General features: G+C 42.2%; 1 protein-coding gene across 4 annotated transcripts in view; it reads left to right on the forward strand.

Annotated features, from left to right (window-relative positions):
- The window catches only part of LOC147189527 (uncharacterized), a 34,656-nt gene extending 10,904 nt beyond the window's left edge, over window positions 1-23,752 (forward strand). For 2 of the 4 annotated variants that reach the window (XM_086138108.1, XM_086138107.1), the window contains exons 18-48: window positions 731-860; window positions 1,726-1,915; window positions 2,004-2,151; window positions 3,225-3,402; window positions 3,781-3,958; window positions 4,679-4,808; window positions 4,935-5,054; window positions 6,082-6,232; window positions 7,311-7,423; window positions 7,577-7,727; window positions 7,824-8,072; window positions 8,445-8,657; window positions 11,840-12,021; window positions 12,190-12,373; window positions 12,818-12,960; window positions 13,619-13,800; window positions 14,556-14,815; window positions 15,121-15,358; window positions 15,449-15,626; window positions 16,103-16,229; window positions 16,320-16,406; window positions 16,588-16,773; window positions 17,856-18,133; window positions 18,225-18,373; window positions 18,730-18,814; window positions 19,439-19,553; window positions 20,823-20,954; window positions 21,031-21,291; window positions 22,299-22,452; window positions 22,534-22,693; window positions 23,014-23,752. In XM_086138108.1, coding sequence (XP_085994234.1) covers window positions 731-860; window positions 1,726-1,915; window positions 2,004-2,151; window positions 3,225-3,402; window positions 3,781-3,958; window positions 4,679-4,808; window positions 4,935-5,054; window positions 6,082-6,232; window positions 7,311-7,423; window positions 7,577-7,727; window positions 7,824-8,072; window positions 8,445-8,657; window positions 11,840-12,021; window positions 12,190-12,373; window positions 12,818-12,960; window positions 13,619-13,800; window positions 14,556-14,815; window positions 15,121-15,358; window positions 15,449-15,626; window positions 16,103-16,229; window positions 16,320-16,406; window positions 16,588-16,773; window positions 17,856-18,133; window positions 18,225-18,373; window positions 18,730-18,814; window positions 19,439-19,553; window positions 20,823-20,954; window positions 21,031-21,291; window positions 22,299-22,452; window positions 22,534-22,693; window positions 23,014-23,448 — 5,487 coding nt within the window. In that variant the 3' untranslated portion in view covers window positions 23,449-23,752. The remainder of the gene's footprint in view (window positions 1-730; window positions 861-1,725; window positions 1,916-2,003; window positions 2,152-3,224; window positions 3,403-3,780; window positions 3,959-4,678; window positions 4,809-4,934; window positions 5,055-6,081; window positions 6,233-7,310; window positions 7,424-7,576; window positions 7,728-7,823; window positions 8,073-8,444; window positions 8,658-11,839; window positions 12,022-12,189; window positions 12,374-12,817; window positions 12,961-13,618; window positions 13,801-14,555; window positions 14,816-15,120; window positions 15,359-15,448; window positions 15,627-16,102; window positions 16,230-16,319; window positions 16,407-16,587; window positions 16,774-17,855; window positions 18,134-18,224; window positions 18,374-18,729; window positions 18,815-19,438; window positions 19,554-20,822; window positions 20,955-21,030; window positions 21,292-22,298; window positions 22,453-22,533; window positions 22,694-23,013) is intronic. The other 2 variants (XM_086138111.1, XM_086138109.1) reach the window with 2 other exon arrangements.
- The last annotated feature ends 3,279 nt before the right edge of the window (window positions 23,753-27,031 follow it).

Genomic DNA, 27,031 nt, shown 5'->3' on the forward strand with positions numbered 1-27,031 from the left:
ACCGGGACCAATGTATGTGGCTTTAAATGACAGTTTTATTAAAAATAGATCGAAATTGACTGATCATTTCATACAGCACTTTATTTACAAATGGCCCTGGCCAAAATATAATTTATTAAAGGCTTTGTAACTAATTAATCAATTTTACTCTTCATCATACTTGAATTCAGTGTGCTCACTTGAAACAACAAGCACCGTTTTTCAATTGTAATTAAAAAAAGGAAAACTCAACAACTTAAACCACAAAATTAAAGCCATTTTTTTTCCATCTTGTCTTTTCCACACCCGAAAAGAATTCCTGCAATGTTCAACCAAGTAGTCAGGAGGCCACAACAACTTAGAGATGAGATTTTGCCACCACAAAAAGCATTTGAGAGTTCACTCTTTGGTTGGCGATTTTTTTGTAATTATTCCAAACATTCAAATGAGATACTTTCAAAGCCATGACGTCTTTCTCCAACATTTCTTGGTAAAAATCTGACATGTCACTGTCATTGATGTGCCTAATAAATATAACTAGGGCTCAGAGGGAAAATCCCTTGTCACCTAGTGTGCAGAAACATAAATCTGTGATTACATTTTATTCCCTCCCTCTTGTAATTAATTGTGCAAAATTAATACGTTAAGCCTGGGCGGTAAGAATTATGTCATGTCTCATCGTTGTCGGTTGTGTTTCTGTATTCCAGCTCTGGCAAAGTGATCATTCAATGTGCTTTGTTTATGACTTCAGTCTCATGTGGTGGATTCTGAGAGCAGCAGTCTGTCAGGCGAGAACATGAGTGACGATGAGGGTGTTGAAGACAACAACGCAACAGACAGCGGTTTATCCTCCAGTCCTCTCAACCACGGACTTCAACAAGGTGACTGACAGCAAGGCATTATTATTCTCTGGCTGTTCGCTTGATTGCTTTTAAACTCGAAATGACTAGAGCAGGGGTCCCCAACCGCCGGTCCGCGGACTTTGGTACCGGGCCGCACAGAAAGAACTTGCCTTAATTCCGTTTTATTTATTTCGGAATACGAAAGATGTTTTATTTGGAAAAATTACTGGATTCTCCGTTACATCCGTCTGTGTCACGCTTGACTCACGTCAAACCACGCTTCTCCGTCACGTGACCGATTACGCTAAAAACAAAACGTTGGAGGTCGCAAAATGAGTTTAAAAAAAACTGCTGGAGATCGCAAATGACGGCGGCCTTAAAAGTACGTTCGAGACAACTGGATTAAAGTTATGGCTGAATACTCTGAGATCGCCACAATAGCACTGTTGCTATTTCCGACATCCTACATGTGTGAGGTGAGGGGTTTCTGCAGCAATGGCGACTAAAACAAAATTACGAAGTAGACTGGACATAAACCACACACTTGAGGTGTCTATTGACATATGAGGTGTCATTTTCATGCACTTTGAATTTGCGTTGTATCGTATTTCGAAGGCATTAAACATTACCATAGCGATCAGTGTTGCGGCCAAATTAGACGCTCCTTATGTTTATTATTATATTTTGAAAACACCACAGTTTTCATGCAGCTCATACCATATTATTTTGCTGTATTAATCCGCCACATCTTAAATGCCCGTCCCTGAAAATATTGTCTGACATAAACCGGTCCGTGGGGCAAAAAAAGGTTGGGGACCCCTGGACTAGAGAATATATCATGCGAATAGATGCAATTTTATTCAAGCAAATATAATACAGATATATACTATTTGAAATGCACAAGAAGGAGAAGATCTAGCGGAGGAAGAATCGGCTCAAGAAGAGCTGTTTGTTGAGATGTCGGACAACTGCAGCGAAGCCCAAGCCGTGTGCCGCAATCCGTCAGAACTTCTGGATTTGAATGAGGACGAGCTGGCCACTTCTCAACCTAAGCCCACTTCAGATGTTCACAGGACAATAATTGAGGAAATAAGGTCTGTCGTCTTTTTCTTTACTTGTTTGATTCAGTTTCCCCAAAAGTAATCCAACGATATGTTTCACTCATTTTTCTTTTTATCACAGAAAAAAAGAGTTTGGTATTGGTGTGGAACTGACATCCGAAGGTCAAAACCTGATCCAGGCCCACCAGTACCGGCTTGGCAGAAGTTTGGATCGCCTCTCGACCGAGCTCTACAGCAAAGACACACATTTTGTTTTGGAACTCATTCAGGTGTTTGTCCCCTTGAACACACTTTTTAAATCCCTCATATCCTCCTGACTCTGTAGAGGACATTTGTGAACCTAAATATCGCCCACCCAGTGCATCCAATCGCATTAACTCCTTTTGTTACTCGAAAGAGGACATTCGGTGCTTTCCAATGATACCAAATGTGTAGGGGTTAGAAAAAGTAAGAAAATGGCTTCTCTCAGTGCAAGCACTTTTGATGGGAAGAGGAAAAGTAATACTTTTTATCAAACACATTTTGTCTTGAAATGGTGTTGGCATTTTATTTATAAGACTCTTATGAACACGTTGAGTTGTTTTAAGTGTATTTGAGCCTAGTATTCAAGTGTTTAAAAAATGTAGTGGAATTTCAAAAATTTCTTTTGGAGTAGTCCAATTACTTCACATGGATTGGGGAATTTCAGAATAAATGTGATTGGACAACATTTTTTTTCCTGGTCGTCAGGAGCATATTTATATATCTGTCGCTGCATTTCAATATGTTTACTGGTGTGTCGTATTGCCGATGCATCTCAAGACGGTATGGGTAGACTATGGCCTGCAAGCCATATACTTCCCGCTCGGTTCTGTCATCCTAACCGTGTATTTACATCATCAATAATCCTGTAATATGAGTGACATTGATTTAGCATACTTTTCCTCCCTTAAATTTGCTTCTTAAGATATACAGTAGGGATTTTTTTTCGATTCATCTTGCTGTTAAATAATTCTCAACTCAACTGTATTTATAGAGCAGCCATCGCTGCATACAAAGTGTTGTACATGGAGCAATTTAACATAATTGCTTGTGAATAATACAGTGGCAGATTGTACATCAACAGATTTTTTTTTTTTAATGTGGCCCATGCCTATCTCTAAACGGACATGCACATGCTATAATTTCTTGTAGTTAGCCTCGTTTTGATTTTTGTATGAGTTGAAATTGTGCACCATGACTTTGACGGGCAAGCAGAGGATCACGCATTCTTTAGATGTGGAAGCTATGCGAGACTGAAGAGAAGCACAGTATTGCATCTGCAACCATGACTTACTCATTCTAACTTTTACTCCGTTTCCAGAATGCAGATGACAACAATTACCCATCAGGTTCTGATGTTGTTCCAGCCCTGGCTTTTGTGGTTGAGAGGGACTGCATCACCATTCTCAACAATGAAACTGGCTTCCAGGAGGCAAACATAAAGGCTATATGTGATGTGGGTCAAAGTACCAAGGGCAAACACAAATATGGATATATCGGTATGTATTAGGATTTACATAATCCTCTTATCACTGCTCAAAAATTCTGTTTTAAATATGGACGAAAATATATATTTACATACTAGCAGTTCGGCACCTGTGGATTTGCATATTCAATTTTTTTTTCCTTTTTGAATTCTTTTTCACATATTTTGTATTTTTCTAGTTTTTTAAATCCCATTTCCCTACATTTTTCTTGGAAGTATATAGGTTGAATGATTATTTGCATTTTTTGAATCCTTTTTTTTTTTCATTTATGTTTTTGTTCAACTTTTTTTTTCATTAAATTGATTCGTAAACAAGCATCATCACAGAGCAAAAGTCTTAAGTCAATGTATAACTGTATTTTATAAGACTGTGTCCTTTTGATCTCTGCAGGACAAAAGGGTATTGGCTTCAAGTCAGTATTCAAGGTCACAGATCGTCCAGAGATTCACTCCAATGGCTTCCATTTGTTTTTCGACAAGACCTGCGGCCCCACGGGATATATACTCCCCCACTGGATGGATGATGAGAGGCCCTTGGCCCCACAGTTAAATGACTCCTTTCTTCACAGGTATTTCCAAAGCAATGTGACGTAAAGTAACCCGATGCAGTGTCCTCGCAAACGGACAACAAAACAAATCTTTCTAATCATTTCAAGCTGTACTTACCACCCAAGTGATTATGTGGAAAGCATAAAAAATGTGAGCCTAGTCGAGTAAGGCCACCACTAACTTGCTGCTATTGGACAATGTATGCGATTTTTCTTTGCCTGTGCGCTAAGGTGGTGAGAACAGTGCATGATTGCATCCCTACACTCGTCTCGAAAGAAGGTCACTTATTTTAGGTTGTTCCACATTTGTCATACTGTTGAGTTAAAATGGTTTTCATACATTTTATTTTTGGTCGTCTATTTTCTTTAGTTTTCAGTATAGAGGCTTTAAAATTGTCAATTTAAAAAAAAAAATTGATAATAATGGAGATTGGCCAGAATCAAAAACACAATTGTGATCATTTTTTGCACAGCTCCACCCTGCGAACATTGAACCCAAAAGTACCATGGCCAAGCTATTGGGTTGCGACACATTTTCATTTGCTCAATGGGTATCTCTGGCTGCCTTAAAATGTCATAAGAAAGTGGCAAAAAAACCCTTTTGTTTATGGTATTAATGACAAAGTGGCCATTTTGGATTTGTTTGTTCTCAGACTCTTTCTTAGAGCATGTTGAAACCACTTGTCTCAAGCATCAATATGACAGTGAGCCACTTATGAATCTCTACATTTGATTTCTCAGCAGCTGGACAACTAAGATCTGCCTTCCTCTGCGCTCCGAGAGCCATCAGACCCGAAACCTGTTCCATGATGTGCACCCTTCCCTGCTGCTGTTTCTGCACCGGCTACGTTCGATCACCATCTACAATCAGGTACCTCCGGCACTTGCATGCTACTTGAAAGTGCAAAGGAACGAGTGGTCATGAAGCATATTTTTTTCATGTCATTTATTTGTTTTTGTTTTCTGTGTTCTTTCTGCCCTCTTTGAAACCCTGCAGGCTGAGAACCGCCTTGTAACGATGACACGTAAAGACCTGAGTCATAATGTGCTTGAGGTAGAGCACACAGATGGTACTGAACGCTGGCTAGTCGTCAAAACTACACTGCGGCCCAACATGGTGATTCGCACGCTTCTCACGCATCCATCTGTTATGCAGTGCACAGACACACTCAGATGTAGAATGAAATAGCGGCATCATTTCTGAAGTGATTCCTCGTGGGAAATTAAGAAGATTTTCGAAAGCATGTACTGACTGATGTGGTAGGCCAGATTTAAGCCTTTCAGGGACAGCGGTGACTACAGTGGACAGCTTATCAGGTTACAGGTTATCATTATTTGTGCATGAAAGGGTTAAACTACAGTGCCCAATTCTGATTTAAAGCCTACGATATATCTGCGTTTTTTTTTGACTGTCTATATAAATGTATATTTCCGATATCTAAAATGGCTGTATTCACACTGATGGAACACGTGAAATAACCTGGATGCACTGATGCTGATATTGCACATGAATATCTCCAAGAACATAATTACCAAACAAAATAGAAATCCTAAAGGGGCGCAAATTAAAAATTTCAATGAGTTAAAAATCCATTTATCGAAGTTGGTCAGGCCACCTTCAATAAGCCCAATATTCAAAAACAAAATGTCATTTTCATTTAAAACCACAAAAACACCAACTGAAATGAAATATATTTTGATACCAAATAAATAATTGAATAAAATAAAACTTGACCCTTGTCAATACAAAGGACCACAACAAAGAAGGAAAGTATTGGGGTGAAATACTGTTAAAACAAATACACATTGGTAAGTGAACCCAAACAGAGGATAAATGTCACACTTGTCGAGTACATGTATACTGTTCGTATGTATGTATGTACAGTATGTATGTATGTAAATGATGTCAAGAATGTTGTGATGGTAGTAGTATTTACACTCTTAACTAATCACTTCCGGTATCATGCTCTTATTCTGAAAGGTAAGGCATACCACGTCTGGTAGCAGTCGTTGCTTACTCACCATAATAAAGTCATAAACATTTTGTCAAAAAAAAACTGTTCTGCCAACTCATAGAATACTATTTTCCTGTTATTCTTGTCCTTTTCCATCTGGATAATGATTTTGTTTTCCTTCCTCTGAAGCTCAAAGAGAATGTTGAATCAACTGAGCTTGCCCTCGCCTTCCAACTCAACTGTGACAACTCGGGAAGTGACTATATAGGCCAACCGCCGAAACAGCCCGTCTTCGCCTACCTGCCTCTTCGCAGCTTTGGCTTCCGATTCATCGTACAAGGTTCCTTTATTTACTTATTTATTGTGACGATAATGTGCATTTATTCATTGTCTGTGTAATGCGAGCGAAGTGTGACACGTACAAGTAACCTACCAATCAACCGCATTTTGAAAATTAGCCGGTCAACTTTTGTGCATTTTGCAAGTTAACCCTCCTATTATCTTTGGGATCAGTTTGGGTGCCATTTGATGATGGTCTTGAAATGTTGACGTCATGATTGACATCGTTGCTTCATATTTAAATGGGACAACACGTTCAATAGGAACTGTTTTCAATGTGCTGTATACATGTCACATGCAAGAATGTTACTTGGGGTCGATTTGACCATTTGAGCGTTTTAGCTGTACATAACAAATAAGCAATATGTTAAGTTATATTTTTAATCATTTTCTGGGGGTTTAAATATCTGTTCAAATTGAACACCTGTGTTGAATGAATTCCATACAAAGAAAAACTTATGAGTCCATTCCCTTTCATTTGTACATGTGCAGTACTCAAAGGGACCAGCGAGGGTCAGCAAAGCCAATTATTACAGTACAGAAATATTTTGATTTATTTATTTTAAACCTTTCATGTACCCTATAACCTGGTAACATGATAAGTTGTCCACTGTCGTGACTGCTGTCCCTGAAAGGGTTAAACAGAGGTGGTTTACCCCCCTATTAAGTTTTTGCACTGACACTGTCAGAGATGTATGACACTTATTATACAACAGCTTTATTATTATGTGTGCCATTTGAAGTGGAGTACCACAGCAATGTAATTTTTTCTAATTACCAGTAATTTATTTAATCGTGTAATGAATCTTGCCTCTGGACTTCCTTTTTATTTATTTTTTTTTTTGTTTGCTTGTCATCTCCATGCTTGTATAAGTTTTCTCCCGGTATTCGCCTTTTCTTTTTGCAATCATGGCACCAAATGAATAATTTGCTGTCATGCTCCGAATGTGTTTGTGTGCAGTTATGGATCGTTTTGCATGATGGACAAACAACACAGGACGTGTAAAATAAAAGTATCGCCTATGCATTCCTGCCAAGCAAGTATTTATATTTGAGTATTATGTATTTATTTCTTTCAGGTGATTTTGACATCCCTTCTTCTCGAGAGGACGTTGACAGAGACAGCTCATGGAATCAATGGCTCCGATCGGAGATACCACAACTCTTCCTTCAGGCCATGAAAGTCTTCAATGTAAGGTGGCATCTTGAAAAACAATTCAAGTGAAATATGAGTTGAATTTAAACGTTCCCATTTTCCAATAGATCACACAGTAGAGAAAGAACTCAAGAAACCTTTTTGGGATGTGCAGTCCAACTCCTGTGTTTTTATTCTTGCTCTTTCCAGGATCACCCAGAGTTCACAGGCCTTAGGGGGCTCTGCCAGTTCCTGCAGTTTATCCCCCTGCCTGACGAGGTGATGGACTTCTTTAAGCCCGTTGCCGGTCAGATTATCCAGTTGCTCAAGGGCAAGGCCTTCCTGCCTACACTCAGCTCAGGTATTAATCACACCTTGAGTTGAACATTAATGAGACAGCATATAAAAGTGTCATATATTCCTCTTTTTTTTTGTTTTGTTTTATTTTGTTCAACAGACGGTCAGGTTGTGTACAAGCTACCGTCCCAAGTGGCGGTGTGTAAGGATGCCGTGATTCGCAAGGTTATCAGCCAAGAGGAGCTGGAAAAGCATCTGTTGCTGTCATATCTCCACCCCGGTCTAAGCCCCGCCCCTCCCGCCTCTCTCCTATCCCACCTGGGTGTTCGGCACCTCAGGGGCTCCGATGTCACCACGGTAACCACAGCCATGGCCAAGGAGCTGATGAAAGAAGAGACGATCCACACAGGTGAGTGGAGGAGGTTTTTGTTTTGTTTTTTTTTGTTTTTAAATGAAGAACATCAGATTTCTGACCTGGTAACGGTGGCATCATGAAGAAGGACCAGTGGCTGTATAATGAGCTGGACCTCCAGTGGAATTAGTAGGGGAAGTCCTGGACTTCCCAATTTAGGCCAGTTGCTCCCTATTCAACCATTTTTATTATTATTATTATTATTATTTTTACTGCTTTGTTCACCGTGTGCAGCTTTTTTTGTTCTTCCATTTAAAAAAAGAAGAAGCAATCACTTTCAGGATTCGTGTGCAGGAAGAGTTGTCTACTTAAATTGTTCATTTGTAATTCATTGCACAAAATCATTTAGTAACTCTTTTACTTGTCTAGATGCTGGCCTGCGGCAGTTGGCCAGACTTCTTGTTTGCAACTTCAGGGCCGTGGAACACGGTTATGGAGACGGGGACTCAATTTTGCAGACGCTTAGGACCTTACCTATAATCCCTCTGGCTGACGGACGTGTGGTGGCACTGGATGGAGACGGTGTGTTCTTCCCATTGGAACAAAGCAAGGAGAAGAAAAAGAAAACTGAAGCCCAAACTGGTAATTACCTACTCTGCGAATTGTGCTTGGTGAAGTTTTGGTCGATGAAAATCCTGCTCGATTGTCACTTGTAAATTTACTACTGCCATATTTCTACCAAACAATACAGTTCCCTCTTCTGACGGAACAGTGATTTATTTTCTTGACACAGACTGGATTTACACTGCCCAGCCTTCGTCAGCTGTCAGCTGCTGTACTTAGTGTCACATCGTGCCGGTGCGACGGTGTCAAAAGAATATCCATTTGACAATTTTTGGTGGGAATTTCTTAGGTCATTTTTTGGGGGGTACCTTAATCCTTCGAAACCAACATGCAAACGAACTGACTGAATGGTTGTTCATTCCTGTGATTGGCTGGCAACCAGTTCAGAGCGTACGAAGACAGCTGGGATAGCATCCAATTTATCGTTTCATTTTGCTTTTTCTTTATGGGAGGTCTCTCCCTTCGAAAAACCCCTCCTTCCCTTTAGTAGGTAAAATACATGCTCCATATTATTTTCGGTCGAGAGGCGAACTTGTCCGCTCTAAAACCTCGTGCATCTTTTCCCGATGAACTCATTTGTTGTTTAAGCAGTGTGTTTGGAAATGTGTAAGATAACGACCCAATTATCTTTCAGTCAGTTTGCCAGCGGGGGAAACGGTCTTTCCGCAAACTTTTGAGTTCATTTTGCTGCCGCCATCACGTGTGACATCATTGAAGATTAATGAGCCTGTTCGAGAAGACGCCATTACCTCTAATGGGTTTTTCAGATGAGCTTGCATGTTGGGGATTATGCACAGACTCGTTCGTTCTCTAAACTTCAGTTTTTGCATTGCTTTGGTAAAGGTTAATCTTTGTCTCCCTTTTTTTCTAGAATTGTATTGGCTTGTCTCTGTACTTTTTGACAAACTCCAGCTGGGCCTGTTTATTCTTATTGCTAATAAGTGGCATCTACCTGTGTACCTCTGTTTTGTTCATGAAGTGAACTGCAGATAATGTCACTTTAGCCGTCTGTAGGTTGATGCTGATGACATGTACGATTGGGTCTTATCAGCTCTCATAATGTTTCTGTCAACAACTGCTACTGTTTTCCTTGATCCATTACTTTGACATTTGCTACTGAGTCTGCCAGTGGGTTTTTTTTCTTTTTTCTTCTTCAGTGCATTGCAAATGGTTGCATTGACTGCGGCCAGTGTTTGTGCAATAGCTCTGGTTGACTTTCTGTCTTTGCTTTGCTTCAGCATTACGGTACCGTATTTTTGCACTAAAAGGTGTTTCGGATTATAAGGCGCACATTCAATGAATGGCCTATTTCAAAGCTGTTTTCATATGTAGGGCGCACTGCATTGTAAGGTGCATTGACTAGAAGTTATAATAATGGCTGCGGTTGTGCTATGCATCCACTAGATGGAGCTACGCTAAAGGCAATACAATACAATATTGTGACACCAATGACTTGACAATACAGCTTGATTTATATCGAGCGGAAAATACGGTACTTTTTTATCCACTTATAGACATCTCTCTGGTTTCATTTTCTGTCCACCCTTGTATTAATGTATTGCAAAACCCAAATCTGCAAATGAGCATAGACATTCAGTGCTACAAACACCGGGCAGTCACTTGGGTGGATTGAAACAATAGGTGACACTAAGTTGTGGATCAGATCCAGATAAAAACATGTTAATAAAGTTGAAACAAAACAAGAGCAGGGACTCCACACTGCACTGTACACACATCATGCACAAAAGCAAAACCTGTCAGAATGTAGGTCAGTGTGATCTCAGTTTGCTATTTTCAATTTAACTGAGAGGTTTATGTTATCGGGTTCAATTCCAGCTCCGGCCTCCCTTTGTGGAGTTTGCATGTTCTCCCCGGGCCTGCATGGGTTTCTTTGGGTACTCCGGTTTCCTCCCACATTCCAAAAACATGCATGGCAGGCTGATTGAACATTCGAAATTGTCCTTCGGTGTGAGTATGAGCGTGGATGGTTGTTCGTCTGTGTGTGCCCTGCCATTGGCTGGCAACCGGTTCAGGGTGTCCCCTGCTTTCGGCTGGGATAGGCTACAGCACCCTCTGCGACCCTTGTGAGCGGATCGGAAAATGGATGGATGGAAGATTTCTGTTGACGATAAAAATCGATGAGAGGATACATTTCCTTTCACTGGAGGAAGTGAATGTATGACACATTTGCTTGTTTTAAAGCGAACTCAGAATAGACAGAGTAAAGAATACCACTGGACTTGTGCGTCATCATACCTAAATGTGGCATACATATTTTAGGGTTAGAAATGCGGGCATGCGTTTGATTCAAATGAACTTCCATTTTAACTTCATCTTATGTTTTTCTTATGAGTCACAAACCATCCCATGGAGCATTTAATTGCCGGGCTTTTGCTTTAAGATAGCTGGTTGAGTTGTCATTTTTTGTCTCCATATAAACTCAATGTTGAAGGGTATGACAATAGGCGTGGAATGATATGAGTGAAGTTTCTTTTCCAGGTCAGCGAGCGTAGCGAGTTGCAGTACTCGCTCTGAATGTTGAACTCTTCAGCTTTGAGGGAAGTCAAGTGTACAAAGTTGGGTGTGATAGCAGAGAGACCACAGAGTGAATCACTGTGAACTCGTCTAAAATATTCAACAGGACAGAGACAAAGTGCCAGTCTTGGAATGTAGGCCACTGATGGGCCTTCTTTAAGTGTTGGGGCAATGCTATCTTTTTAGGTGTATGTAGTGAAAGCTATTTCACGACCCAAGAATGCCATGATTTCGTTTTCATTTGCATTTTTTCTGTTTCGTATAATGCATTTACATGGTTTAATCCATCCATCCATCTGCCATTTATGTCAGCCTAAACATGAAAGCCCAGCACCACGAGTGTCCACCAACTGAGCCCATTGCTGACTTTCTCAGGTCTTTCCTTGCATCTTCTTTGTCTTTGGGTAATCCTCTGAGGTCCTCTAATAATTATATGGTTGATTCACTTGAGCAATAAAATGTATGCTGTGCAAAAAAAAAGAAATCAACTGTATGTTGAGGAAATGAAGGGAAAAGATCAATTTTACTATTTCGCTTTAAATGTTGACTGAGGCTCATCTTGTTTGTGGACCAAGTGATGCCACCACAGTTAATGGAGACCTGAATGCACCTACGCAATATTTGAAACCCACCATAACCACCGCCCCCACCCCCTGCCCCCCCAGGACACTTGTCCGCATTGTACGAGGATGTCAACATAGTTCACCCGTCTCTGATGAGCTGCATGGAACCTTTGGAAAGTCAGCAGGTGCGGGAGCTGCTGAGGAGACTGGGAGTTCATCAACTTGAGCCACAAGAGCTGCTGGAGCAGCACATCTACCCTGCATTGCAACATGAAAAGTGGAAGGTAGATATTTTATATGCTGCATCAGCTGTGCTCGCAGCTTAGAAAGAAAAAGCACTTGGTGATTTTATGTTAAGAAATGTAGGTAAGTCCAATTTTTCAAATCAAGCTTATTTTATGATCATTATCTCACGCATTCACCGACCTTCCTCCTTTTACTCTCACCCACAGTCAAAGTCAGAGGCGGTGGTTGTGAGTTACCTGGTTTTCATCAAGCAGCACTGCATCTCCAGCCAAGAGTATGCAGACATTGCATTACCAGTCCTCACCAACAGGGGTCTGCTTTGCCCGGAGCAAAGCGGGGTACACTTCTCCGAAGCATACGGCAACATGGACCTGTCAAAGACACTGCCCGGTACACACTCAACATCATGTATTTTTGTTAAGATACTTTTAATATGAGAATAACTCCAGTGGACCCTCTGTCGTGGGACACTGGAAAATTTCACAGTGTTTCCCAGTGAAATAAACGGAAGTGAGTTTTTCATTTCCATCGTCAAAGTGTTGATATCATAAAAAGATTATTACGTGTACAGTTGTAGTTTTGCAGATTAAAAACATAAAAACAAATAGGGACCGCTGCTTGATGCCGTCTTGCTTTTTATCCTGAAGTACATTTAGTTTTATTCTTGCCATATGAAATTTGCTATGCAAATAAAATTGACATTCAAATTTAGAGGTTCCACTTTATTGGCATCATAACTATTTTATCCATTGATTGATATGTACACTGTATGATGTGTATTCCATTATTGCGATAACGTTTCCATGATGATCTACCTTGCCACTCATCACCCAGGCTTCGACTGGATCCTCCTGAGTCCCAAATACTTGGAGGCAGACAATGATCTGGCAGGTTGGAGACAACTGTTCAGCAGACTGGGTGTCAGTGATGGTCTCATCATCCGAAAAGAGAGACAGACGCTCACCCCCAAAGAACTGGTGAGGATGACTTCGCTCAACTGTCACCTCACCTGCTTTGTAATCAATCACAATTCGGGTTCAAATGATGCTACTGCACTCACAATAACTCAGGTTATAGTTTATGGGCAATCTTCCTTGTAATTATGGCGGCGTAGCATCATCTGTTCTTTTGCATGACCTTTACAGTCTTTGTGTGGACCGAGAATTGTTTTTAACATATTTTCCGGACTATAAGTCGGACTGGAGTATAAATCGCATTTTGGGGGAACAGACATGTTATCTTGAAAGGCAAATAAAAATAGAGAACAACAGGTTGAATAAGCGTACAATATGCGGGAAAGGCAGAGGTACACTAAAACCCCTGAGATCACTCGCTGTTTTGAGAGTGAGCAGCAAGAGCAGGTGACAAAAGGGACATGTCAGCAGCTTGTAATTCCAAATGCCTGTTTTAGCTCGGGCTGCAAACACAACTCATTGTTTTATAGATTTATAATGCTGCCTCATGGACTAAGGTCATGATACACGGGATAGGGTAGATAAATATCCAATTCCAATCGGACCTTTAAACTCATTCACTCCCAAAGACGTTTTTAAACATCTTTTCAGACTTGGTCTAGAATTGGCTGGTACTGAATGAGTTAATGATACATTTTCTCTTTCTTGCGTGCCCTTGCAGAATTCCAGTCCATGGTCAGTGGAAAGCGCAATGTGGCAACAAACTCCCGGGGAGAACTGTGTACTTGACGACTACCCATGCGAGGAGTTTCATGCCCTGGCCACAGCCCAGCTGACTGCCCCCTGCCTTCTGGCACAGAGAAAGGCTTTGCTAAATCTGCTGGCGACCAACTGGAACACAGGGTAACGCATGCTTGTCCCCGTGTCACATTCTGTCAAAACGAATATTGTCACCGTGAGTAACAGAGGCATTCACTTGATGGTTTTAAAGAAGACAGACCTCAAAATAGCGTCTAGACTGAACAAGAGAATGGTTCTTATGGGTAGCGTGTAATCCTGTCTAATGTGTCCATTTGGCGATTAGTGGAGCCATTATAAAGAGTTTGTTTTGGCCCTGTTTGTCCTTTTTGAAACTATCTACACACGCAAGCATTAGCTTACCGTGTTGCTGCGCTTGAACTCGGGGCAATATTATAGTCTGCAGATTCCACTTTGTTGCAGCGATTTAGAGTAAAAAAGGGTCTGAAAATACCTTGGATTGAATTAATCTGTTGTGTGTGTGTGTGTTTTTAAGTGTCTCATGGCTAAAATGTCTGCATAATCTTAAATGAATAACTGACAGCCCCACATCAAGTAGGTTAGTGCTAGATAACGGGCGTTAACAATTGAACCTTAGTGGGCAAGCAAAGTTTAGTCCATTAAATTGTCTGTGTTCTTTGAAAACCACGGGCCTGTCGGGATACATGCACTAAATTACATTTACTACACCGGTCAATTGCACATGCGATCATTTTTCCTTCCAAGCGTGAATAGAAATTGCTTTGTGAGTTTCACTCTGAATGCCCCATGCTGCAGAATAATCTGAGCAATGCAAAGTGTCAACATCGCTGAACCGGAATTTTGAATCTGACCTGCCTTATTTTCATGCATTGTTCCAGGCATCGCTACTCTCAGTACCTCACCGCTCAGGTGCTGGACAGAGACGCTCGGCCCATCAGAACGACCAAGTCTTCCTTCTACCACTTCCTGTGTCGTCTCAAATGGATGCCAGCCTTTCGCCCACAGGAAGGCGAAAAGACAGAGATGACGTACCTCTGTCCGAACGCAGTCTACTTGAATGCACCGGAAATCAACAACCTGCTTGGGACACACGTCTATTATGTGAACATGGAGCCAAGCGAGTTCACCAAATCCCTGGGTAAGAATCTGTCATGTTTCTGCGGCCAGAGCATAGGAATCGGAATTGGCGTTTATTTTAGTTTACCCAGGGATTTTTTTTTTTTTTTTAAGTATATATGTCCCGATTCAGGGGCTGCATCCTTAAAGACCTTGTAGGTTAGCTTCCTTAACTCATTCACTCCCAAAGACGTTTTTAAACGTCATTTCAGACTTGGTCTAGAATTGGCTGGTACTGAATGAGTTAAAAGAACGCTACCTCTAAATAAACATAGATGGCCAATCGACATGAATAAGTCATCCTAACACTTTGTTTGCCTCTTTTAGGAATAAGGCAGAATGTATCAGTGGAGAATCTGATTGCCTATCTCAAGGAGTGGTGTATCAAACCGGCAGCAGATAAACAAGAATTCCTTGATGAGGCGTCAGAGGGGGCACATTTCACCTCCACCGTTCAGCACATCCATAACATATACTCCTACCTGCACACCAACTGCCCCCAGAGCAGCCTGAAGGAGCTCTTCCAGCATAATCCGGCTGTATTCATCCAATTGGAAAACCGCAGGTACCCGTTTTGTTACCGGCAGCGTCAATATGTTGATTGTTCGAATCCACCGACTGTCACTAATCAAATGTTGGCGTTCCACAAGCGAAGTAATGACTGGTGTTCGGGACGCTTCTACCACCTGAGGGAGGTGTGCTGGAGTGACCCCACTCACATGTTCCAGCGCTACAGAATGCTGATCCGTGGAGCGGAGAACCCCATGGAGGAGCCCAAATTCTTGGCTCCTTTTTATAGCAAACTGGAAGGCATGAAAGACTTCTTTGTCAGAGTAAGTCAACTCTCCTCCTGGACTTAAATATCACGTCTTTGTCTGATGTCTGGTTTCAGGAATTTTGGTTTGGTTGACTTGAGATGACAGTGTAAACTCTAAACTGTCACCTCCAACAAAACCTTCTTTAACTGTACAATGTTTTAAGTAAGATTTTAAGTTATCATTGTCACATTATTAATTGCGATAACACTATTTTGTGAATTTTCTTAGATATAGTCAAAATGTCAAAAGAAAAGGCAATTCCTTTGACGCTAGTTTAAATGAGGTCAACTGAGGTGCATCACTCCTACTTAGGTGACATGTGTTCACGTCGTACAGGATGATGTTTTGAACTTCTTTCGTTTGAACTATTTTTCACACACACAAAAAATAATAAAAATACAAATACAGCCACTGTGGTGTTCAAACAAAGGCTACCCTGAAATTACCTCACATCACCTAATATGATGATGACATAACTGGCATTTTATCAGCTCCTGAATGTGGATGGCAGCCCCAACATACGGCAATATGTCGCCGTTTTGGAAATCATTGCCTCATCATCTCCCATCCCGACCGCTGAAGTGCTTCAGGATGTGTCAGTGCTCTACGCCACGCTTGGTAAGACCGTCAGAGTAGAATTTGTCTGATTGTTAATTTCCCGAAAGCGATATATTTTAATAAACGATCATTTCTCCGCATGTCCGACAGCTGACAAGTGTAAAATTCAAGTGTCTGGCGAACATGAGGAGGGTCCTCACTCCATGCTCGATGGCAATTACTCCTCCACTTTGAAAGGTGAGTGAAGCTTTCACGTCGATGCCCCCCCCCCCCCCCATCCCCTTCTCTCCTCCGTCACTGGTAGATTAAAGCAAGACAGAGAAACTCCGGTGCCTTTGACATCTTCGTCATTGCCTCTTCATCAGACATGAAATTAGTATCTATTCACACTGGGTGGGCTTTGATTCCTTCCAATTAGGTATGGTGTCTGACAAGAGAGTCTTCCCCACCAAGGATAAGAGCTGGGTGAGCCTGGCACGTAAACCCATGATAGCCGACAATAAAGAGCTGGAGAAGATCTTTAAACCTCGCAAGGAAGTCTGCCTCCTGGATCTGCCACCAGCAGAGAAGAAAACAGCACCAAGGAAAAATGCGGGCCTCTCTGGTACGCTTTCAATGCTTCGAACGTTTTGAGACCTGTCGTCCAGTATTTGATATTTCCAAGACACTTGAATAGAATTCCCCGGAGGGAGTTAAGCCAAATTTGCTGTTCCCTTTCAGTATTTTAATAGATTTGAAAGGAAATCGGATGCCAGATGCCATAAAGTTTGTGACTAAGGTAAAAGGTCGGCGCATTGTTTCAGTGTCAGCAGTCTGTGACCGAAACAGCAAAGTCTGAACCGTAAACGGTGACGATAAATTCAGCATATGTCAATTTTAACGTTTCGATCTAAAGGTCTTAAGTTCGTTTGATTTTCGTTGATTGTTGTTTGCAACACTAACCATTTTGCTTACATCACAGGTGTCAAACTCAAGGCCCGATCCGGCCCGCCAAGTGTCGACTTCCATGATATAATGTGTTCCTATAATGATATAATAATTATATAATAATATAATAATGTGTTCCTATAATTCCTATAATGTGTACCGCAATGTCAAATTGTAATGTGTAGTAAATAATGACGTCGGGATTTTGAAATAATTTTGTTACCCTGTTTACACTCACTTGAACAAAATTTGAAAAAAAAAAACCTGGTTATATTCTCCAATGAAGGCCATTATCCATCCATTCATTTTCTGTATATTCTTGAAATCAGTTTATCGTTTATTTACAAAATGTGTCCCAGATGAAAGACCAAAGTCTCAGATATACATTTTGTCTTCATTTCATTTTCATATTTTGTGTCAAGAGTGATAAGCCATCAAATAAGGAGTGAACATGTGGCATGTTGCCCCACCATCTGAAAAGTTGGCTCCTGACATATGGGGTATGATGTCACAGGACACAATTACTAATGTTCTCCTTTTTTTCCCCCCCATTTTTTTTAACTGGAAAATGAACATTGCATGTAGAGTATCACAAAATTATCAAACAATTTTAAGTGTTCAGTGGAGGGCCACCACAATGTGGCCACCTACAACAATGCATTGAATATATTCCTGTATTAGTTAATAAACACACATTATAAAAGTACATGACCTGATTTTTTTTATTTGCTTTTTTTTTTTTTTTTTTTGGACTGCCAGGGAGACCGGCGCCAGGTGAACCAGCCATCCCGGCCTTCAACGAGAATGACAGATTGGCATTCATGAACATCTGCGGAATCCGTCTGCTATCTCAGTGTGTTAAGATGGAGTCGCTCACTGAGAGCTGGAGGCCCTGTCCACCCATGCAAGCCATGGTGCGATCACTGATCCCCCATGTCCAGAAGTTCCTCTACCACCATGAGGAGCTGGCGGATATTTATTCGGAACTGATTGAGGATCACATTGCAGAAAAGATCAAGAGGCTTAAATTTGCACAAGTCAGTCAAGAGTCCTCGAAAAGCGAAATATTTGAAACACGCATCGAAATCGTGAGTTGGGGCTTACAAGTATCTCTTCGGTTATTTACAGGTGGGCAAACTGTATATCCGCTACCAGCTGGATTTGGATGACTATGAGGACGATGTTGTGGAGTTGACAGATGTCATCTGTCTGTTGAAGGATAAGAAGGAATTGTGCATCCAAAAAGATCATCTCACAGCCAAGCTGGACATCTGCAGGTGTGTCTCTAATTCCTTGACCACTCCTGCCCTGGTATAGGTGATGATGGGTTAATATTAGAGCTAAAGTGGCCTCTATTCGCGGAGCAGATCCTAGAATTTGGTTTTAAAAAAAAAATGAGCATGCTTTTTCAAGACCGTGATGGGCAAGCTTCCATGTAGCTACAAGCTATTCTACTTGAAGTGAAGCTTCACTAAAAAAGTGAAGCTACAGCACCAGAGAAATGTAGCACGCTAAGCTACCATAAATTAACCAAAGTTGTGGATGGGCATGCACTCCAGAGACCCAACTTTTTGTATCCAAGTACTTTTCCCATAAAATGCTCACTTTCAATATCTTTGCTTGTGTGTTTAAGGGAGCTGGTGAAACTGTTCTGCGCAGAAAGCGGCCACAGGAAAGAGCTGATGAATTTCCTCAGTGGCCTGATTACGTCCCTCAGTGTAAGCAATATGTGACCTCTTCACGCATTGACCAGTAATCCGTATTCAGGGAAAAGAGACTTGCTCGTGCTCTTTTCAGCCTGTCATTCTGTCCTCTCTCTCTCTCTCTCTCTCAAACACACGCTCAAGTTGTAACTAGAACTAATGGGAGATTTCCCGAGAGGGAGGCCTGTTGGCATTACATGGCGACTTTCTCCCCGGTCCCATAAGAACAACGCACTCGCAAGAGGCTTTGCAAAGTGCGAAAGGCATTAATTATTGGTCTTACACCATCGAATATCCTTGAATATCCTTGTGCGGTTGGATGGTGCAGCAGCTGCAGACGTGCGGCGCAACTGGGTCGCGTTATAATCAATGATAATCCACTCTGGCGAAGACCCAGCTGGATGTTTGATTAAAATAATTGAGCCTTTGCTCCGGATGTGCCAGCAAAAGAAACTTCAAAGTCCATATAATGTGCAGTCCTTCTCAAACACGGGACAGCCTCCCCACTGGGGGGTACGCAGTGCGATGCCAGTGGGGGGGGGGGGGGGGGGGTCATGTGTGATCTCGGGCAACGTGACTTAGTGCTAGGTAGCTTGATAGGTGTCGTCTAACCCAAACAATTAATTCTCACCAAAACAGGACCCAGCAGCCCTGAAAAGGTTTTTAATTAAGGAGGACATCAGAGAGCTGCCAAGTGAGGAGGAGCAGTGGGAAGTCCCGCAGCCTCCTCGGCCAGAGGTGACCCTGGAAAAAAGTAAGGGTCAATTCACAGCATCGGGGCTCTCAAATTGTGCAGTCAATACACCCTCTAATATTGTGTCGCGCTTTTGCGATGTGCTGATGTTACTCTTCAGAGTTGGGCGTACACTGAACTGATGACAAAATGTTTATTTGAAGATATGCTATGATAATTGTTCAGGTGAGGGTTTGGTAACAAATGTTGAACTACTGGATTTTCTTTGCGACAGTTTACTTAAAAAAAACAACAACATAACAAATAATAATAATAATAGTAAATAATATAATAATAAATAACAATGGTGCCTAAACTTACAAGATTTAGGGGATCTTTCTTTCAGATCGTTATTTATTCTTTCAGAAAAAAAGAGTTGCCACACTTAAATTTTGACTGTCAAATTAAACATAAAACAGACAGATTGACATTATACCACAAAGGGTGCATCAACTCATGTAGACAGGTAATATAATGTAAGTCATATGCTGTATTCTTTATCCTCTGTGAAGAACGACGCCGGCGTATGAATCACACTTAAGTTCTTGGCCGCCCCAATATAGTTGGCTGCTTCACCCCAGCAGAAAAATGTAAAGTGAGTCTGAATTGGCCTTTATCCTGCCCACAGGTGGCTAAGGCGAGCACAATCTGCTCCTATTTTTTTTTTTTTTTTTTACGGTAATTGGAATTGTCATAACTGTGTGTTTTTATCAAGTATAATGTTATAGGGTGCTATTGTTCTCATTAAGAATCAAACAAATCAAACTTGTCTCATAAGGCACCACTGAATTTACTTGGTGTGAATCGATCCTATTGGATCAGTGTCGGAGGTGTTCAAAATGCGCCTCTCGACGTGACGCAGTCGAATCATGAGAGATCACGTGCATGTAACTTGAGCACGGCAATTGGAGCATGAAATCGAATTTTAACAACGTACGGCTCATTTCGCTGAGCCTGTGTCAGTCAGTGAACGCTTCTGTCTGCAGTTTATCCTGTTCCTATCTTGTGCCACTGCCCTTGTTTGCCGGCTTCATACCATATATGTGTAGCTATTTTCAATTGGGCATCAAAGCACTACACACACACACACACACACACACACGGATACGGCGTTACCCGGGTTGCTCCTTACAAATGTAAATTTTGGCTTTGTTCACTTTTTTTTTTTTCAACGGCGACTCAAAGGTGCACCTGTTTTTACAGACCTCAAAGATCAGGAAGAACGGACACAGCGACTAATTGATTATATTTGATCTTTATTGGAAAATGTTTTTTTTTTTTTTTGTCCAGCACCAACCAGATGTCCCACTTCCACGAGTTCACCATTCGCGTTAGCTTGCCCTGAGCAACAAGACGGAAAGACGACGTTAATTTCCTGGCCTCCGCGAGCGCCTGTAGTCAATACAGGAAGCCATTACTCAGGTGTGAGGCATTCATATTTATTTTTCCATTTTGCAGAAACCATATGCTCAGTCCCCCCCTCACATTTTTGCAACAGGCCATGCCGATGAAGCAGCGGTCGAAGCCGCTTTGAAGATGTGGCCACCTCCTGCCCCGCCCAAGGACAGCGACCCGGAGAAGGACGTCTCCGCCAAAGGCAGCGGTCGTGTTGGTCCACAGAAATTTGACAACATCAACACTGAGGGCGAAAAACCATCAAAGACCACCAACGGCAGACCAGCTGACCAACCGGAACCTCAGAGAACTACTAGCCAGTCTGATGCCGCTGCTGCTGCTACGGGCACAACCAAACCTTCAGGTGATACTTCCATGAAGGGTTTCCGAACCCTTGATGGAGCCAAGGCGCATATTTGACATTTGAAACAAAAATGTGAAAAAAAGAAGGAGCAGAGGCAAAACATGAAACAAAAGTGAATCTGATCCAAACAAAGCCAGTCATGACAACAACGGGGAAATATTCAACACTGTGACATGAGTCACTTTGGCGTTCAGTCTCCACCGCCAAACCAGATGTCTCTTGTAGTACCAAGGCTGACCTGTGAGAGGCAGCATGACGCAACAGGGCATGCAGACTGCTTGAAAATAGAAGAAAGAAGAAAGAGGTTAGGCTAACTGTTAGCTTATCAGGTAACTACGTTGCAGGTCTTTTTTTTTGAATAATTTAGTTGACTCGTGATCCCAACACCAAGTTAAAAGCACCGTTTAGTGTCCCGATCATCCAAACTTGGCATTGTGCATACATGACAGGAGTTGCGATTGTCGCTATTGGAAAGGTTTAAATATTTAACATCTGGGCGGTAGTTCCACTCAACACACATCACGCCACAGAATAATCAGCCAGTTGAGAAACATCCAACAATCGGCCCTTTCAAAAATATAGATGCAAATTTTAACCCTTAAAATTGAGTTTTTATTTGTTTTAATGCAACCACACCAAAAGTCGTGTCAGGCCGCTTTTACGTTGTCTTCATCCATTTTTGCCGACACAACCCCACATGAGCGATTATGGTCGTGACAGAGGAAATGGGAAAAACTCCATCTTGACGAGAAGAAAAAAAAAAGGAGAAGAGACTTGGTGTGGAGACGCCATCTGCCTCAAACCGACGAGAGAGGATAGACGACAGCTAGCAAGAGAGACATTGAGGAAGGATGGATGGGGAAAGGGAGGAAAGAACACTTGTCCATCCATGTTGATGTATGATGATATGCAAATGTAATGGAAGTCTAATATCAATAAGTATAATGCTAATAATGCTCCGACACCAAAACGAAAAAAAAAAATAATCATTTGGTCTTGCCTGTCAGGGTGCCATCAACCAAGCGAAACATCGACATCTGGCCGCACAGAGTGCGGAGAGGAGGCGAGAGAGGAAAGCCTCACTGATGCCGAACCAGCTCTGAGTGCTCCATCTGTGCAGCCCATCGAGGCGGCGGGCGAGCAACCCATTCCAGACAGCCCGTATGTATGCTGCATGTCCTGAAAAGTCCATAGTCACTCCCACTTTTTCACAGCGATCCGTTATTTGTGTCTTCTCCCAAGTGTTGTGCCACAGGTGGTGGTGCTGCCCAGCGTATTCAAAGGCTCACAAGCGCCTACAGAGGCCCAGAGACTCCTTTGGAACTTGGATTTTCCCATGTGGGACAAACTCCCGCAGGTCACACTTGAGGACTTGGACCTCACCTGCCAGAGACCCTCCACAGTCAGCATTCTTTTTTTGTTTGTTTGTTTTAAATACGTTTATTGAGATGGAATACAATGCACAGCACTGATGTGCAGCTGTTTTTCATTTTCCACTCTTGGCCCCGACATAATTAATACGAATTGCAACTTATATTTTAACACACCACAAGTGACTAGCGGCTATCGTACCAGCTCTCGTTATTTGCCCCTCGGGCCATGAGGCGTTCCGATAGTTTTACGTAAATGTCAATCACCCATGAAAGCTTCAGCTCTTAAATCAAGACTTGAATGCAAAGCACATGTGGCGCTTTCTCAATAAACGGTGTTGTTCTCGTCTAGGTGGTGATGACGGACCACAAGGACTTGAAAGCCATCGGCGAATGGGGCGAGCTACTGGTCAACTCCTTCCTTTGCCACTGGAGGGACAGCACGGACCCGGGCCGGCCCACACGGGTCTTCTGGTGCAATCAGAGCGGCGAGAGCGGGCAGCCGTACGACTTCGAGCTGACCTTCGGGCCCACGGGAGAGGAGCGCGGCGACGCGGCGGCGGAGGAGGAGGTGCTGTACGTGGAGGTGAAGTCCACCAAGAAGAGAGAGAGGTCGTTCATCGTGCTCTCGGCCAATGAGCTGCTCTTCGCGCTGACGAGGAAAGAACGCTACCACATCTTCCGGGTGTACAACGCAGGGGACGCTCAGAACGTGCGCCTGTGTCGCATTCAGAACCTGGCGCAGCATCTTCACACCAAGAAGTTGGAAATCTTTCTCTTCGTGTAAGGTGGAGGGGGAGGGCTCTTATTTTGCCTTTGAAAGTTGACTCCTATTGCACTGATTTCAACTTCAAACATTGACTTTTATCTATATTTGATGTCTTATTTTAATCTGCTGTTATTTTAATAATACTGATAATTGTTCATGAGAAAGCACTTTTTTTTTAAGAAATGTAGCAGTGTTTTAATGTATAATTTTATGAGATGTCACTGGGGCACATTGTTGTTTTAACCAAATTCGGGTCGCACCTTTTCAATCTGTACACCTTTTTAGATAAAATCATTTCCATGTTACTAAAACGTGTCCTGTTTTTTTTTTTAAAGCCTAGACCATCGTGTGCAGTGTGACGAGAGTGTAACTGACAGACAAAGTGATTTTTTTGCTGCGTCAAGCCAAGTGGAAGCAGAGCTGACTAGTTCCTTGCAGGTGTTCGTTTTCTGTGATAACTACACAATTACACTGTCCGGGGGACAAGGGTGGACTAAGACGTTGAAGACGTACACCCAATACTGTTTCCCCATCATGCTCGATTACCTTCACCCTAACGCTATGAGACTTCTCCCTCCATCTTTCCAAAGCACACACACGCAAGGCGCTATTGTGGTGATGTGCATACAGCAAAAGGCGTTGTGAGGCTTCTGATGCAATACCTTGGCAACCGTAGCGTTTTTTGTTAAAACAAAAAAATGTGCTTGTTTGGCAGCATGTCATCTTTTTTTTTTCATGAGGTCATAATCGAGACCTCGGCGCTACAGATTCCCATTCTTCAGTGTCCTCTGTGAATTGTACATAAAACAAAACGAGAATGATAATAACAATAAAAGATATAGCACAACAGCTCTGATCGCAAGCTGCAATTGGATACTGCTCACCAAGAACAACTTCCGGTGATGCAAGTCAAGGGCCACCGTCGGTTAAAGGTGACATGCTTTTTTCTTCTTTTATTTTTTTAAATACTTTTTGGTGAAAGTGCGACTGATATGATGCTACGGGTGCAGTGTGCACTAACACAAAAATATATCATGTTAAAATGGCCCGGGGTTTTTTCCCCCCTCGACACCCCTAGCAATGATTTGGGAGTAGTCCGCTAGCTGCCTGCCGCTCGCGATCGGCGTATTGGGCTTGATGTACTGGGTACTTAAAATGCTGTCTGATTTTGAAGAAAAAAAAATTTACACGAACAGCGTTAACATTCTGGTGTTGAATGATCCATAGCTGCGAACACATGCTCTGACAATACAAGAAAGATTTATAGCATGACGGCAGCATTATTCTGTACAGAGACAGCGAGCAGCCTCGACTCCCGGTGGTGCCTCGCTGCCATTCGCCAGTCTTCAGGTAAGAGGGCGGGGCTTTGTCCCTAATTCCTCCAATCCGATGGCTCGCCTTTCCTCCTGCCCGCCCTCCCACCGCCCTCCATTCTCGTCCCCTCGTTAAGGACGGAGCGATGCGGAGACAATAGGACGGACGCCACAGGAAGCCGGCGGAGGAGGCTGTCGTGGATGCGCACGGTCCCAGCTGCACTGTGGACGGCGACATCCGCGCGGACTCGCCCTTTTCATCGCCTCACCTGGTTCTAATATGCGCGCTCACCGCCGCCCCGTTTGTTTAACATCGCTTGGACCCACAGCCAGGGCGGACTCCACAGCCCCATTATGAGCCGCTCTTCAATGGTAAGCATTTATTTTATGTTCGCTGACATCCTCAGTAAGGTTAGAGCTGACTGTTTAACATAAAACATTCTCGTTCGTGCATTAGGGCGTGTTTCCTTGAATCCGAGTATCAACGGCTTCTCCACAAACAGACATCAATGCACAAAAGATATTGTCCTCTTTTGTCATTGATATCGAGCACTCCATCCTCCTGAATGTGGGGGTAGCCAGGTGTCTGCAGCATTGTGTGTACGTGTGCGTTTGCCAGTGTGTCATTCAGCTCTGTTTCCTCTGAGTCAGTGCAGTCTGAGGACACACTGCAGGTGGGGAGCATTGTGACTGAATGCTGATGGAACAAGAGAACAGAGCAGTTTTTTTTAAACATTGAAAACAACATCCAGGCTAGAGATGCACTTGAATTGAATAATCGACAAATAATTGATTGTCAAGTTAACTGACACTTATATTGATATATTGACCCAAAGTATGACATAAAATCCTCTGCTTTCAGCCTCTTCCCTTTTTTTTGACATAAATGGTGGAGCAACACATGTGAACAGATAAAATAATCACCTAGTAGCAATGCATCAATCAATTATTCAACAACTTCTTTGATAATGATACGGATTTTCTATACTACCAATACCAAGAGACGAATATCAATATGAGTCGTCACTCTTTGAGTACATACCGATACTGAGTACCGATACTTCCACTTCTTTTAATATATAAAATTTCAGTGAAGACAATGACAAAAAAAATGAACAAAGGCCTTTCATTTTGAAAGAAAAGATGATTCACCGATGTATCAAACTGCCACAGTTAAATTGGTAATTACTGCAGAGGACCTTTTACTCAATGTCAGATTTTTTCAACAGCCTCTAGGCGGAACCAATAGTGTAAGTCAGCACGATATCTGCCATCTGACTTTGCCTATCCCTTGTCAAAAAATGTCAAATGTAAAAAAAGGACTCGAAATTTCAGCCATTCAATTTTTGTGAATACAAGATGCAGAGCAACACATGTAGACAGATAAATTATAATAATAATCACAGGTAAAGGTGCAACAATCAATTGATTAATACAGAACTAAGTGATTATAATAATAATGAGAATGCATTTTATTTAAAAGCGCCTTTCATGCCACCCAAGGACACTGTACAGACAATAAGAAAATACAATGTAAAAATTCGTTTTATATAAAACAGGACATAACATCATAAAAACATAGGAAATGGAAGAGCTATGTGTTGTAGGCAATCCTGGACAGGGGTGTTTTTAGACGGGACTTGAGAGTGGAAAGAGGTGTGCAGTTTTGGAGGTCCGGAGGTAGGTTGTTCCAAAGCTTTGGAGCAGCGGAGGGAGGACGAGGATCTGAGGGAGCGAGAGGGGATATGCACCTGGAGAAGGTCGGATAGGTAAGGAGGGGCCAGGTTGTGGATGCGATGTTGAACAGGGAGCCAGTGAAGCTGTTGGAGAACGGGGGTGATGTGCTGCTGGGAAGATGTTTTTGTGATGATGCGAGCAGAGGCGTTTTGAACCAGCTGGATTTTATGGAGGGACTTTTGAGGTAGGCCGAAGAGGAGAGCGCAGTAATCAAGGCGGGATGTGACAAGACTGTGGACAAGAATAGCAGTGGTGCGGGGGGTGAGGGAAGGGCGAAGTCTGGCAATATTGCGGAGGTGGAAATAAGCAGTGCGGGTGATGGTGTTAATATGTGAGTGGAAGGTGAGCATGCTATCCAGGATGACACCCAGACTCTTAACCTAGGGAGCTGTCAATGTTGAATGATTATGAAATTAATTAACAACTATTTTGAAAGTCAGTTAATCATTGTTGAATGTTGAACTTCCAATTTTTTAAAACCATTACAATTTCAGGCTTGCCATTTTTATTAACAACAACAACATGGTGGAAAAACGCATGTAGAGAGATAA

This window comes from Hippocampus guttulatus, chromosome 19, assembly GCF_054856545.1.
Source record: "Hippocampus guttulatus isolate MCC_2025c chromosome 19, RoL_Hgut_1.0, whole genome shotgun sequence".
NCBI classification, from domain to species: Eukaryota; Metazoa; Chordata; class Actinopteri; order Syngnathiformes; family Syngnathidae; genus Hippocampus; species Hippocampus guttulatus.